This window comes from Pelmatolapia mariae, linkage group LG7 (genome assembly GCF_036321145.2).
Source record: "Pelmatolapia mariae isolate MD_Pm_ZW linkage group LG7, Pm_UMD_F_2, whole genome shotgun sequence".
In the NCBI taxonomy this organism is placed as follows: Eukaryota; Metazoa; Chordata; class Actinopteri; order Cichliformes; family Cichlidae; genus Pelmatolapia; species Pelmatolapia mariae.
The window spans coordinates 47,812,844-47,825,981 of NC_086233.1; the positions used below are offsets into that span (position 1 = coordinate 47,812,844).

General features: G+C 35.7%; 1 protein-coding gene and 1 pseudogene across 1 annotated transcript; both read right to left on the bottom strand.

Annotated features, from left to right (window-relative positions):
- Positions 1-3,743: 3,743 nt before the first annotated feature.
- Positions 3,744-5,884, bottom strand: LOC134632340 (troponin I, slow skeletal muscle-like). Its single transcript, XM_063481019.1, has 6 exons — positions 5,870-5,884; positions 4,911-4,952; positions 4,657-4,788; positions 4,326-4,415; positions 4,010-4,183; positions 3,744-3,830 (listed from the first exon to the last, which is right to left on the bottom strand). The coding sequence occupies exons 1-6, from the start codon at positions 5,882-5,884 to the stop codon at positions 3,744-3,746; spliced, it is 540 nt and encodes a 179-aa protein (XP_063337089.1).
- A 2,231-nt stretch (positions 5,885-8,115) lies between these two features.
- LOC134632338 (troponin I, slow skeletal muscle-like) lies at positions 8,116-9,475 on the bottom strand (annotated as a pseudogene).
- Positions 9,476-13,138: the final 3,663 nt, after the last annotated feature.

The window sequence follows — 13,138 nt, forward strand, 5'->3', positions numbered from 1 at the left end:
ACACACACACACACACACACACACACACACACACACACACACACACACACACACACACACACACACACACACACACACTTTAATAAATACATAAATAAAAAAACATCCAGCAAAAATGATTTTAATTGTTACTTTAACAGATTCATTTGTGGTTAGGAAATAATATCTCTTTTACTGGCATTCAACCTCACGATTGCACAACACCCCATTTTTGACATGTATCCAGTTTATTATTGTTCCAACTATAATTTAGAGTCTACAATGTCTGTGAATGTCTGTTATTTTGAGTGTCATTATGTCAGAATAATAGCTGTTTGGCTCCAAACTAATAAGCTGTCCATAATTTACAGCTGTGTTGTATCTTGGTTTAAACCAGCTGAATAATGCAACCTTTGAGTCACATTTAAAATTCCCATGGGTTACTGAGGAAAAGGCCACAATCTCACAGCCAAATTGTTTCCAATTAGCTCCCAGCTTTCTGTTGATCTTGCACACCACAATTTTTAAAAGTACTGAGGCCAAAATAAATAGAGACACTGTGTGGTGCTATTCCAAAGTCTGGGAGAGAATAGTTGGAACGCCAATGATATTTTATGTCACACATGACATGAAAGCATTTGCTCAGGATTATACATTTGCAGAATTTTCTGAATCATTAGCTAATACCAGTTTCACAGAATCTGTTGTTTCATATTGTTTAACTGCAGACTGTAAACCTGCAGTATTACAGTTTTGTTTCAGTCTCACCTCTTTCAAAGCACTATTTTTGGCTGCTTTTATTTCCCTTGGGAATAAGACCACAATGAAGACTTAAACCAGAATTCAAGGAAAGTGAATATAGGGAATACTGCTGTATATTAAGTCATACTGGAACCTATGAAACCAGGACCAAGATTTAAAAAGGGGCTTTATGCTTCTATTATATGTTAAGTTGTTAGAACCATGCTGCCACTTGGAGGTAGCATTTATTAATTTTGCCTTCATAACAGAGTAATTTTACAGTAACTTTTAAAACATTTCAAAAAAGCCTTTTCTGTCTATTCTCCTTCTTGACGTTTAAAAAAAATGTATTTATTTATTTATTTTACCTATGGACTATATTAATAGAGTTTTACCAGACGGATTTGGAGGAGGAACTCTGTCAGAGCAGCTTCTCTCTCCTCTTCAGTTGATCACTTTCCCCCTGCTAACAATATAATCTGAATGGGGAAAAATGCATCAAGAGTGGTGCGTTTCTTATTTAAAATATTAAATATAATTCTTAAATATGATTCTTACACACAACATGAATTTTCTCACATTATAGGATACTATGCACATATTATGTTATGCTATTAAATGTTTTTACGTAATGAATATGAACACAGTTCAAACAATATTTTGTAAATATTTTAAATATTGTAAACAATATTTACAAATATGATGCTGGGATTTTTGTGACGCTGGGATGGATGCAAACATAGTAAATTATCTGCATGTTTAGCACAGCTGGGCTGTATGCTGAGTATTGGTGATATGATGTTTATATACCCACCCCGCACATTAATTGTCCTGGTTAAGCACATCAATGAATTTGAGCGTTTTACTCAGAGCTTTTTATTATTCTGTTTCTCTGTTGTAATATAAAAGTGGATAGACATGCATGGAAGACAGCAGTGTTTAATTTGGTCTTAATGGATAACATTATGGAAGGACAAGACAATGCTCTATGTTAGTGACAGTATCAATAACTGTGTATCCACTGCACTGGATATTGATCAGGAATCTGTCCCTACATGATGCCAGACAGTTCGCTTAGATGCACCTCAAAACTGCATGCATGAGTCAGTGAGTGAGACAGACAAGCACTAATGACTATTTGACAGGCAGTCAATCCATTTTATAGCGTTCTACTAACGACTAACTACTAAACGAGTGTCTAAAATAGAGTCCTGTCTGTGCTGCTGCTACTGTTTGTTCACCAAGAGAAGAATTTACTGTTGTGCAATGCATCACCACAATTTTCGAATAGAAGACAGTTAAACTTAATTTCTTGGCTCAGAATTCTGGGTGTCCACCTGTTAGTGGATGTGACAGGAAGTATTTAAAGAAGTTATTAAACTTATGTCAGGTCAGTCGCATTCACATTATACCAGAGTCAGATCAGATCCAGCTGTTAAACAGCAGGGAGAAATCAACTAAGAGTGTTGTCATGTATTTGCTCTGCAGCCAACTAACGTGTCCGTCTGTAGTGCTACTACCGAAAATACATTCCTACAGCGTAGTTTCTAGTGGCCACAACTCATACACATCATAATTGCTTTGTTAGGGTTTTAAAATCTCATTGCAAAAAGTCAGAAATAGTATATTTAGTGCACATCATCTGCAAGTTGTGATAGCACATTACAGGAACAGCTTGGAGTTAGAACAACGCCAAAGGTTTGTCATGCTTTATTTAGGGGAATAGAGAAACAAGGACAGGTGCTCGTCAGGGCTGATGGTAAACTGAGCCAGTGTAGAGTTCAGTTTGCGTCAGTGTTGTAACCGGGAGTTATGTTCACTCAAAAGGCTGCAACTCACATCCTCACACAAGGATTGGTAGACAGCAAACAATTAAATAAGAATGCTGAAGTGCAAGTCTGAGATAGTTAAATGCTATATTTAGACTCTTAATATTTGTTTTAAAGTATCACACTGATTTAGTGGTACACTAAAGTTGAGAAAAATTCAAAGTGGTCATTAGCACAGAAAAAGCTCCAAAATCCTTCATCCTGCACTTCATATAATGTGATCAGTGGGATATTTTCCTTAAACTCTCTCTGCCTAGCAGACAGGACAAAAACCGCTTCATTTACATCTACATTTGGACCTCCTTTACTTCCACTTTCTATGTGAATATCAGGCTAGCAGACAGTGTGCTGGTCGCATGAATTGCTGCGATCTTTGCCACACATAAAATGTTTATTTACTTTACTTAATCACAAAATTTCCCTGTCCTCATTTTAGGTTCTCAGTGCATTAGTTGTAGGAAGTGATTATTAAAAAACCCCTTTTTGTTAGATGTTTTATTGAGGTTTATAATAATAATCCTCCCACTGTCTATTTGAGTTTTTATTTAATATGTTTTATGTATCTTTGCCATTGTGCACCACCTAATCTACAATCGTACTGCATTTACTACATTAAATTTCTGTCGAGTTAGGGAAAGTTGCAACTCTGCGTGTTTTTTCATCTTGCAAATATAAAATGTATTCCGTTATCGTCATGGTGCTGTCGCAAAAATCAGTGTTTTTGTAATATTTGAATGAAATAGTTAAAAATCAGAATCAAAACAGTTTTACTCTTTTCCCCCCAACTCTGCTGGTGCTGATGTGTGGCAATGATATGTGCTATATCAACTTCTGTGGCTTTAAAAAAAATACGTAAAAGATGTAAAAAGAAAAAGTACAGTGGCAGTTTTCTGTATCAGAAGTTTATTGTTATTATAACTATTGTTGTTGTTATGATGATGATGATAGTATTTTGCAGACATTTTAAGATAAAGAATTAAAGCAAATTCTGCTGTTTTCTGACTGTGGTGAACATACAAACCAGATAAAACTTCAACAAAGTGCAATTTGTGTATTTGCAAAACATACTTTTTCACTCCAATTAATAGTTTTGCAAGTCTTTTAACACACTGACACTAAAACATACACTTTGTAGTTACTCATTGTGCATCATGACATTAAGATTTTATTTTAAGTGCTGTCCAAACTGTGAATCTATTGTCCGGCATCAAACAGCTTCTTCCTGCCCTCCATACCAGACATGGCCTCCACATTCTTACGCCAATCAGTCACCTCCTCTTTCTGTTCACGGGAAGAAAATAATTCTTAGTGAAATGCTTCCCTAAAATAACCTTGAAATCATTTGAGCAATACTATCAACTTGTTGTAGCTCAAATGTAACCATTATTTCAGATTAAACACTTTAAGCCAAGGGGTCAAGTTACCTGAAGTGATCTTAACACACTGACTGTGGCACTTACCTTCTCCTCCTCTTTCTTCACTGTCTTCAGGTTTGCCTTAAAGTCCACAGACTCTTTGACCTTGGATCCCAGCAGAGCACCCAACATGGCATCAGCTGAGATCTTCACCCTCTTGAGAGCAGGCCGCTTCATCTTACCCTTTAGGTCAAAGACCTTTTGAGAAAGATTTTCAATCTGCAAGAAACACATTAAAATTCTAAGAATGAACTATGCTGTTGTGCAGAACCTGTTTGACAAAAAAGGACAAGTAAAACATGTAATGTTAAAAAAGCCATTTCTGAAGGTCATAAAGAATGAAATACTTTGAAATACAAACCTCCTTGTTGTTTTTGGCAACTTTCACTTCAGTATCATACCGTTCTTCGTCTACCACATCAATCTTTTGGTGCAGTTCTTTGCATAGAGCCTACATAAACAGAATAATATCAAATCGTTAAACAGAAGAGCATGAGCAAAAAAGGTTCCTGCTCATTCCAGTGTCATAAATTACCAAAAATAAGATGGACAAAGCAGCACACCTATCATCTAATGCATACACATGAAAATGGTATATATTCATGGCATCTGTACACACTAGAGAGTTACTTATGTGTGGGGCATTTCCACTGTGTTATTTCAGTGATGCTTCTGCAGTGACCTGCACATACCTGAAGGTCCTGCAGAGACAAACCAGACAGCTGAAGTGGAGGGACTCTCTCCCTCAAAGTCGTCTCTCTCTTCAGCTTCTTTTGCTCCTTTTCCTCCTCCAACATCACAGTTGCTGTTTTCAGCAGCTTGGTCTAAGTTGTAGAAAATGCACACAATGACTCAAATAACTGATAATATGGACTCCTGAATGAACAGCTTTCTAGTTTTGCTATGCATATTTCATCTGTTTTAGTAAAAACAAAGAAGAAAATACCTTAAGGGCAAGTCTGCGGGATGCAGAAATCTTTGATTTTCTCTACAAATAAAAAGTAGACAAAAATACATTTTTCAATTAATAATGTTAAACAAATGTTTGACTTCTTTGGAGATGTTAAGAACTTAGAAGAACTCACAGATCTGTGGTGGGTATAATGGTGTGGAAAAGGATAAGAAACAACATAAGAGTTTGTTTCAACATGTTAAAAAATATTTTTTAAATGCCTGTGGAAATATACATAGTTAAAACAATATCACTTACGCTTCAGCCATGGTTGACTTTTGTCTGTAAAATAATTAATACTGAAGTGAGAAAATCTATTTTTGGTAAAAAGGTTGTAAGAGTAACATTATTAGCAGCGTATGAATGCATGATCACAGTATTATAACTTTTTAACAAGCTTCTAGGCTATGGTTCAATTTTGTAAACTATTTTCACTAGTCTGTTTTTTATACTTCTTACTGAGACAAGTCAAAGTAATCCAGACCTTGGACTGCTTTTTTTTTTTTAAAATATAAATGTTATGAAAGTAAAAAGTTTTAAATTACCAACACTGCATGCTTGAGGGTCACAGATACTTTGAATAATATTCCTTTTTTAGTCCGGTTTGATAAAACCCAAATCAGAATAAAAATATAAATCTTTTAATCAGTTTCATTTAATTTTTAAAATGATAGATCTACAAAGATGGATTTTTGTAGAAAATGTATATAGCTGCTATTCAGTATTGCAAATGAATAAAAGACACATTAACATCTAAATTACTTAAATTAGTTTAAACACACTGATATGACCCAAGAGTAGATATAAATGTGGCCAGTATTCTTATAAATATTGAACTTGTGAAAATACTATATTTCTTATACATTTTTTCATGATAACTTTGTGTGTGTCATCATCTAACAAGGCACCTGTCAGTAATAACATCATAATAGAAAAAGAAATCCTTAACCCACACTACCATCACTCATACTCATATATTAAACATACCTTTTTTAATCTCTGCAGAACACCCAGTTGGTGTGATCAGTCTCTGTCTTTAAATGACTGCAAGAAAACTCAAGTCAAATTTAATGACTCCTATTGCCTTCTCTGAGTGGCCAACCCAAAATAGCCTCCTCTATCCTGACAGCCAGTATATTGCATATCACTACACTTCTATCCCCCAGCAGTAGAAATATGTTCAACACTGAGCCATTATCACTGATGAATACTTGTTCATCTACACTGTGCATTTATCTTGAGCCACCTCTCGGTTTTTTGCATTTTGCTTAAAGGAGCCTGATCTTTTTGTAATGTTTTCAAAAGTGGTCTTAAGCAGCAGTTCTCTGGGCTTTCTGAAGGTCTGTCTGTCAACGTGTTTCTTTGAATATTGGCTGCTTTTTCACTCATTCTCAGTCGTGGCCATTTTCAAAAGAATGTTTGTTTGTTAATTTCTTTGATAATCATGAATAATTCAAGTATATACCAGGTAACTAACTCAAGGAATGAACCAACACTGTGTCTACAGATGACAGGCTGCTTAGCAGATGATCTGCTCACATTTCTTTAGTTGAATCTACAAAACCTACAAAAGATAATGCATTTCACAGGTGTTGTAGTATTTTTGCACCAGCAAAGTGATTCCCAAAAAGTATTAGCTGAAAACTTGTTAAATCCCAGCATGATGTGCAGTGTGCATTACAAATAAAAAGGAAATTGGACATGTAGAGGACAAAATAAGGAGTGGCAGTCTTAAAAACTATAGTAGATGAACAGTACCTGAAAGTCGTGTCCTTATGAAATAGAAAACAATCCGACAAAGACCTGACACAGGACCAGAGAGATACGTCTGGCCCTTAAGTTGGTACATCAACTGTTCACTGAGGTCTCATGAGAAAGTGTATCAGTTGAAGGGTGGCTGTCAAAAAGCAATTCTTAAGGAAGTGAAACAGGAAGAAAATTATTGTATTTGTTTTGAACGTTGTATATTTATGTGGTATGCGTATTTTGACTTTTGTTGTCATGATGCCAGGTCTCTCTTGAAAATGAGATTTTTAATCTCAATGAGATTTTTTACCTGGATAAATAAAGGACAAATAAATAAATAAAAATAAAAGGCTGAGGCCAAACTGCACCAGAACTGGATTGAAAATCAACGAAAACTCTCACGAATCCACATTTGAAATTTTTGGTTCAAATCATCATCAGTATGTACACAGGTCAGGAGAGAGGTAAACCAATGTGTACAACCATCTGTAAAATACGATGGAGGCTCTGTCATGGTTTGGGGATGCATTTAAGGCAGTGGTGTTAGAGAGCTTTAAAAATTGATGGAGTCATGAAAACAGAAAAGTACCATCAGATTTACCTACCATGCAATACCATGTAGAAAGCAATTGAGGCAATGGCTTCATTTTAATTATCCCCAACACACTACCAATGCAGTAAAAACAAACCTGGATAGAAAAACACACAGTGGAGTCACGAGCTGGCCTCCCCAGAGCCTGGACATCAACAGTGTTGAAGTAGTCTGAGATCATCTTAACAGAGAGTGGAACGAAAGGCAGCCAACATCGAAAACAGAGATTTGAATGCCCTTTAAGAAGTCTGTAAAACTATTCCTGGAGACTACTTAAAGAAATTACTAAGAGTGTTCAGGTTGTGTTTAAGATTAAAGGTCAATATTTGGTCAGTACCACATCTACTTTCAAGCCCATTAAAACTGTACAAACTGCTTTCCCTTATATGCTGTATTTCCATGTATGTTTGCACACACCTGTCAGTAATTCACTTCACCGATTTCCCATTTTCCAGGCAAAAATATAAAAATTTTAAAAATAGGAAAAAAATGAAAATCTATTTTAAAAAAAGGCAAAATCACTTATACAGGCACATTTGTTTAATTGGCATCACACATACTGCAGATATTGAAATAGCGATAAACAATTAAAAACACCTTGAAAGGAAAAATCAAAATCAAGCTAATCCGGATTTCTTTAGTGCAGTTTTAATGTGCAAATATTAGAATTTATTACGTAATTTGTATTATTGCCTTCAAAGCATACAGTTTTTTTTTCTACTTACAAGTGTACATTAAGTCATGTTGACAAGTTTTAATTCACTCAGATAAAAACTCACTCACTTCAGCTTATGCATTGCAAACTAAAGCTTTATTTTAGCAAGATGTGTTGCTAATATAGCTTGATTTTTAACATGAGCATTATTGTCCAGCATTAAACATCTTCTTTCTGCCTTCCATGCCGGACATGGCTTCCACATTCTTCCGCCAGTCCGTCACTTCTTCCCTCTGTTTAAATATTAATTATAATAATTAAAATAAAAATACACAGATTTTAAATTACTCATTAATTTAGTTTAATTTAGTTTTTTGTGTAATTTTTTGTGGCCATTTTGAAGTTCTTACCTTTTCATCTTCTTTCTTTACTGTCTTGAGGTTGGCCTTGAAATCAGCCTTTGTTAGTCTGGAGGTCTCGGTGCATGCACCCAGCATATCGTCTGTTGTTTTCTTGATCCTTTTCAAGTTGGGCCTCTTTATACCCTTCAGCTCAATGATCTTCTGACTGAGTGATATAATCTGTGCAGCAAACATCAAACATGTGTATAATGTTTACATTCTGACAATGAAAGTACTTGCTGTCATTAACCACTGTAGGTTTTAACCAACCCATTCACCACTAGGGGCAGCATTTTACCACCATTTTTTACACACAGGAGTATACAAAAAGTACTTCTACACTGTGATTCAAAATGTTTGTACCTCTTTCTCGTTTTTGCCTGCTTTGACCTCCATATCATAACGTGCTTCATCCACTACGTCAATTTTACGATGTAATTCTTTGCAAAGTTCCTGTACAGAAGAAAAAGAAAGATGTTTAAATGACGTAAATTAATTAATTACCGATCATTTAAAATTTGTTTGGTCAGTACCTGGAGCTCCTGGACTGACATTCCTGACAGCTGCAGTGGAGGGTATGACTCATTCACAACTCTTTCTTTCTCCCTTTCCTTCTCTTCACCTTCTACCACCAGCATAGCAGCGGCCTTTTTCAGCAGTTTGGACTAAAATATAGTAAGGATTGAATCACTCTTTATAACATTAAAAACAATGGCTCTTTTGAATAATAATGATGATAACTATAAAATATTAAAATGGTAATAAAAAAAACAAACACAACAAATGCAAAACACAAGTTCCTTTGAATCTATAAGACCTACTTTCAAAAGGAGTCGGCGTGTAGCAGCAAACTTTCGCTTTCTCTTGGACTAAAACCAAAGGAGGTAAATCAGTGTAGGTGATAAATATCATATGAAATGTATAAAACTTCGAATTTGGATTAGGGATTAATTAATCGTTGTGAACATTGGCATTTTTACTCACCGGTCTTCATTATCAACATGGTGGTATGTACACACACACACACACACACACACACACACGCACACATGCACACACAGATCACTTGCTTTATTTGTTTAACCTGAGAAAGGTTTTTTAAAATAGGTGAATGATGTAACATATTAAACAAATTATACTAGGAGAATACTCACCCCTCAGACATTGCTGCAGCTTATTGTGCCTTTGGAAGAGAAATACATTTTTTAACATCTAGTATCACAAATATAGATTCACAGATTTTCAGGTTAGTTTAAATTAATGTTCAAGCAAACATTTCAAAGGTTAAAGGTTTTGAATGTGATGCCGTGAAGCTTTTCTTTCTCATATCTTGGTGTAAAGTTAATATTTTGGGGGACTTTGGATGCAAACTACATTTATAATCCAGGTGACGTTGTCACCTGATTTGTGGACTCTTATTTTGAAGGCTGAATCCCATGGTCTTGTTTTTTTAACCGCATATTAAGAACAAAGGGTGGAACTGAGCAAGAAATAAATTAGTGCATATGCATACAAAAGCAACTTGCAACTATGACCATAATTGACAAAATGAACAGAATCTTGTATTTTTTAAAATATTTTTATTTAAAAAGGTAAAACTAGTGATTGAGACCAAAACCCTATGAAGGATTTACTGAGGTCATGGGTCACATAAGCTCAATGGTTATTTTCCCATAGACTTCAAAACAGCTGGAATTCTTTTTAAAACCTCTTTTTAGAGTTGCCCCCTGCTGGTCATTAAAAAGAATGAATGATTAAGGCTTTTGGGACCTGTAGGCCATCCTTTAGTTACAGTATTGGGTTTGGATTTGTGATCAAAGGAAAAAAAATACTGGAATATATTATCTTGTACTTTGGGAAGTTGTAACTAACAACTATTTTCTTATTTTGTTCTCTTTTATCCTTTTTTTTTTTTAAACTTTTGTTTACACAAAGCAATCAACTATGTGAAAAGACGTGCAAACTAATAGATAATAACAATTTTAAAAAAGCACACATTATTAGTATTCCTAGTATTCTCTGTTGATAATAAGATTAGGGAATTCGAGATCTGCTAAACAGATTTATTTAGTCTAATAGCTCTCAGGGGCTTTCAGATAGTTTTCAGCTTTCTTCCCAGGAGTTGCCTGTTGCACAGCTATATTTGGCCACATTGCACTGTGTCCCATCAGCTGCTGTGGCCTTGATAATGTGAGAGACAGCCAAGCTACAAAAGGTTTGGCAGCACAGAAAGTGGAACAACACCATACCAGCAGATACCACTAGATCTTATCCAGATTCATATTGTGGCACATTTTCTATCTTAGAAGGTTGTTTATTTTGTTTCCCTGTTACCAACACTTAAATTTAGCTGGCTAATGTCTTTGAATGATCTCTCTGTGATATATATACCTTCATATTACATAGCCTTCTCCTTATCTATATGTTTTTATTTACTCTGTATCTTTACCTTCAAAAACATACTACTGATTACTACATTGTATTAAAGCGAATTTAATCGTGATAAACAGTTGTAGTTCTAAAAATAAAAAGCTCTCCTCACTTGACGACATTATCCAGTTTAAAATAAGCCAGTATAAGAGAGGGTGAAGGTCAAGGTCAACAAGCAAAGTCACAGGTGGTTTAAGGAAGCCTTCAGCCTTAGCTAGAAGGTTACCAGTTCATATGAGCAAACTATCGTCACTTATTACATCAGCTTTTAACTGCAGTGAAGGATCAAACGTGTTGTTACCAGAGCCAAAACACAGTTGGGCAGTTTCAGCCTCAGATTACATTTCCTCACTCAAAGGGTCAAGACATCATTAAGAAGCCTGAGATGTTGTGGGAGTAAAAGCTGGGCTGCCAAGTTCAAAAAGTTTTAAGACCTTGACAAAAGTAGCCACATAGCTGTGATCCTGTCACATAAATACCGGCTGCAGTATCACTGTCAGGGGCATGCAGATATGCAGTATTCCTCTACCCCTGAGTTAAAACAAGACTCAGCTCGACTGAGACAGCCAAAGGGCTTTAAATGCAGGTGCTTTAACAACTCAGAAAATAAAACAGAATGGACCTTTAATGCCATTGTTAAAAAGAAACAATGGAAAAAAATTTTTTTTAACTATAGCTTAATAGCTATGGTCCACTGAATCACCTTTAATGAGCCATCTCTTAATCTTGCATTGCTAAGTCAAAAAGTCTCATTTAATATCCATGTTAAAAATCTCTGACTTTAATTTTCTATTATTGTGTGAAACTTACCTTGGCGTTGACGGGAAATCAGACAAGGTAGTGGTGTGCCTAGACAAGGAAAAGCACTTTATGGTTATTACTCAAACATTTACGTGCCCAAAGTATCGTGTGGATGGCTTGTTAAAATAGACACCTCCCCCCCCCCCTTCTCTGTCCACCTGACAATTGCTGCACCATGCAGCACAATCCATTTTTGATTTGCCCTCAACCCATGACCCATTTATTTTCATGTGATTGCATTGCACAAGGCACACCTCACGCCCCCCTCACCTAGCTGACAGCTGAGCTATCCTCTGTAGATGCCAGGCACTAAAAGCATGGTTGCTTTTTTAAATTTGCGCCACGGTGAGCCCTCATTGTTTGCTGGCAGAGGCCTACATTAAAGACCAGTTATTTCAAGGTGCATTCCAATGTGAGTTTGTAAAAGTTGAAGTCTTGAAGTTTATTTCAACCTAACCTTTGAATCTGTACGTAGAGGCACTAAAAACAGGGTTTTAAGTGTATTTTCAGTTTGCATTTTAAGTGTGTTAAACTGTGGTTTTAACACACTCAAAACCATGTTTTAGGTGATTTTAAGTGTATTTATAGTGTATGTAAGTACAAGAATAGACTGCAGAGTAGTTTAAAGCAAGTGTTTGGATCATTTAATTCTAAAGCATGGCTTTTATAAAGTGTTTTAAAAACCCATTTTTAAACATGGTGTAACTCATGTCTGTACTCTCATGGTTATAGTATTATGAAGTACTTATTAAAGTGTATTCATCAATAAAAATCATTCACTACAAACATTTTCATATTTTGATCTACTTTGCAAGCATGATCAAGCAAAGCATATGCAGCTTTTCTAAAGTTTATATATCAGGGGAATTATATATTTTAAGGGTGAGGAAGTATAGAGATGAACACACACACACACACACACACACACACACATTCTGATCACAGCTACACTAAGGTATTTGATAAGGAGGAACACAGCACTTCATATCGCAGTCTGGGGCTGCTGTACTCAATATTTTTATATTTGGACTAAGATGCCACCCTGGCTTATGAATCATTGCCATGACTGCACTCACACACAGAGGTCAGATCAAACGCTATATCTACAGTCTATTCTGGTCAGATTTCAGTGGCACAGGACTGTCTGTCTCTCTGTCTGCTTTAGTGTTATGTAAACTGATACAGTTGAGCTCAATATCCAGTAGGAGGCACAGTAACTCAGACAATGCAACAGGAATTATCACATAGCCACGTACTATGTTATAGTTGGTAACCATGTAGTGCATTGCTCTAAGTTTGTTCCCCACAATGCTGGACTGTCTCCTGGCTTTATGTGTTGAGCCTCTGAACTCACACTTTCTGTTGTCTTTATATTTCGGTAGAGTTACATGTGGGTCACAGTGGAAGTGGAAACTTGATTTAAGAGACGTTCCCACTAGCCAGGAGAGGTTTATAGTTCAAGTCTTCATCCCAGGTCAAGGCTCAAAAGTGTCCAAGAAAGAAAAGCAGTTTAAAAAATTTAAATTAAAAGTTTTTGTTCCTTTTGGTTGTTTGTATTACCCTTGTAACTGGAATTTAAATGTCTTGAAACAGGGGT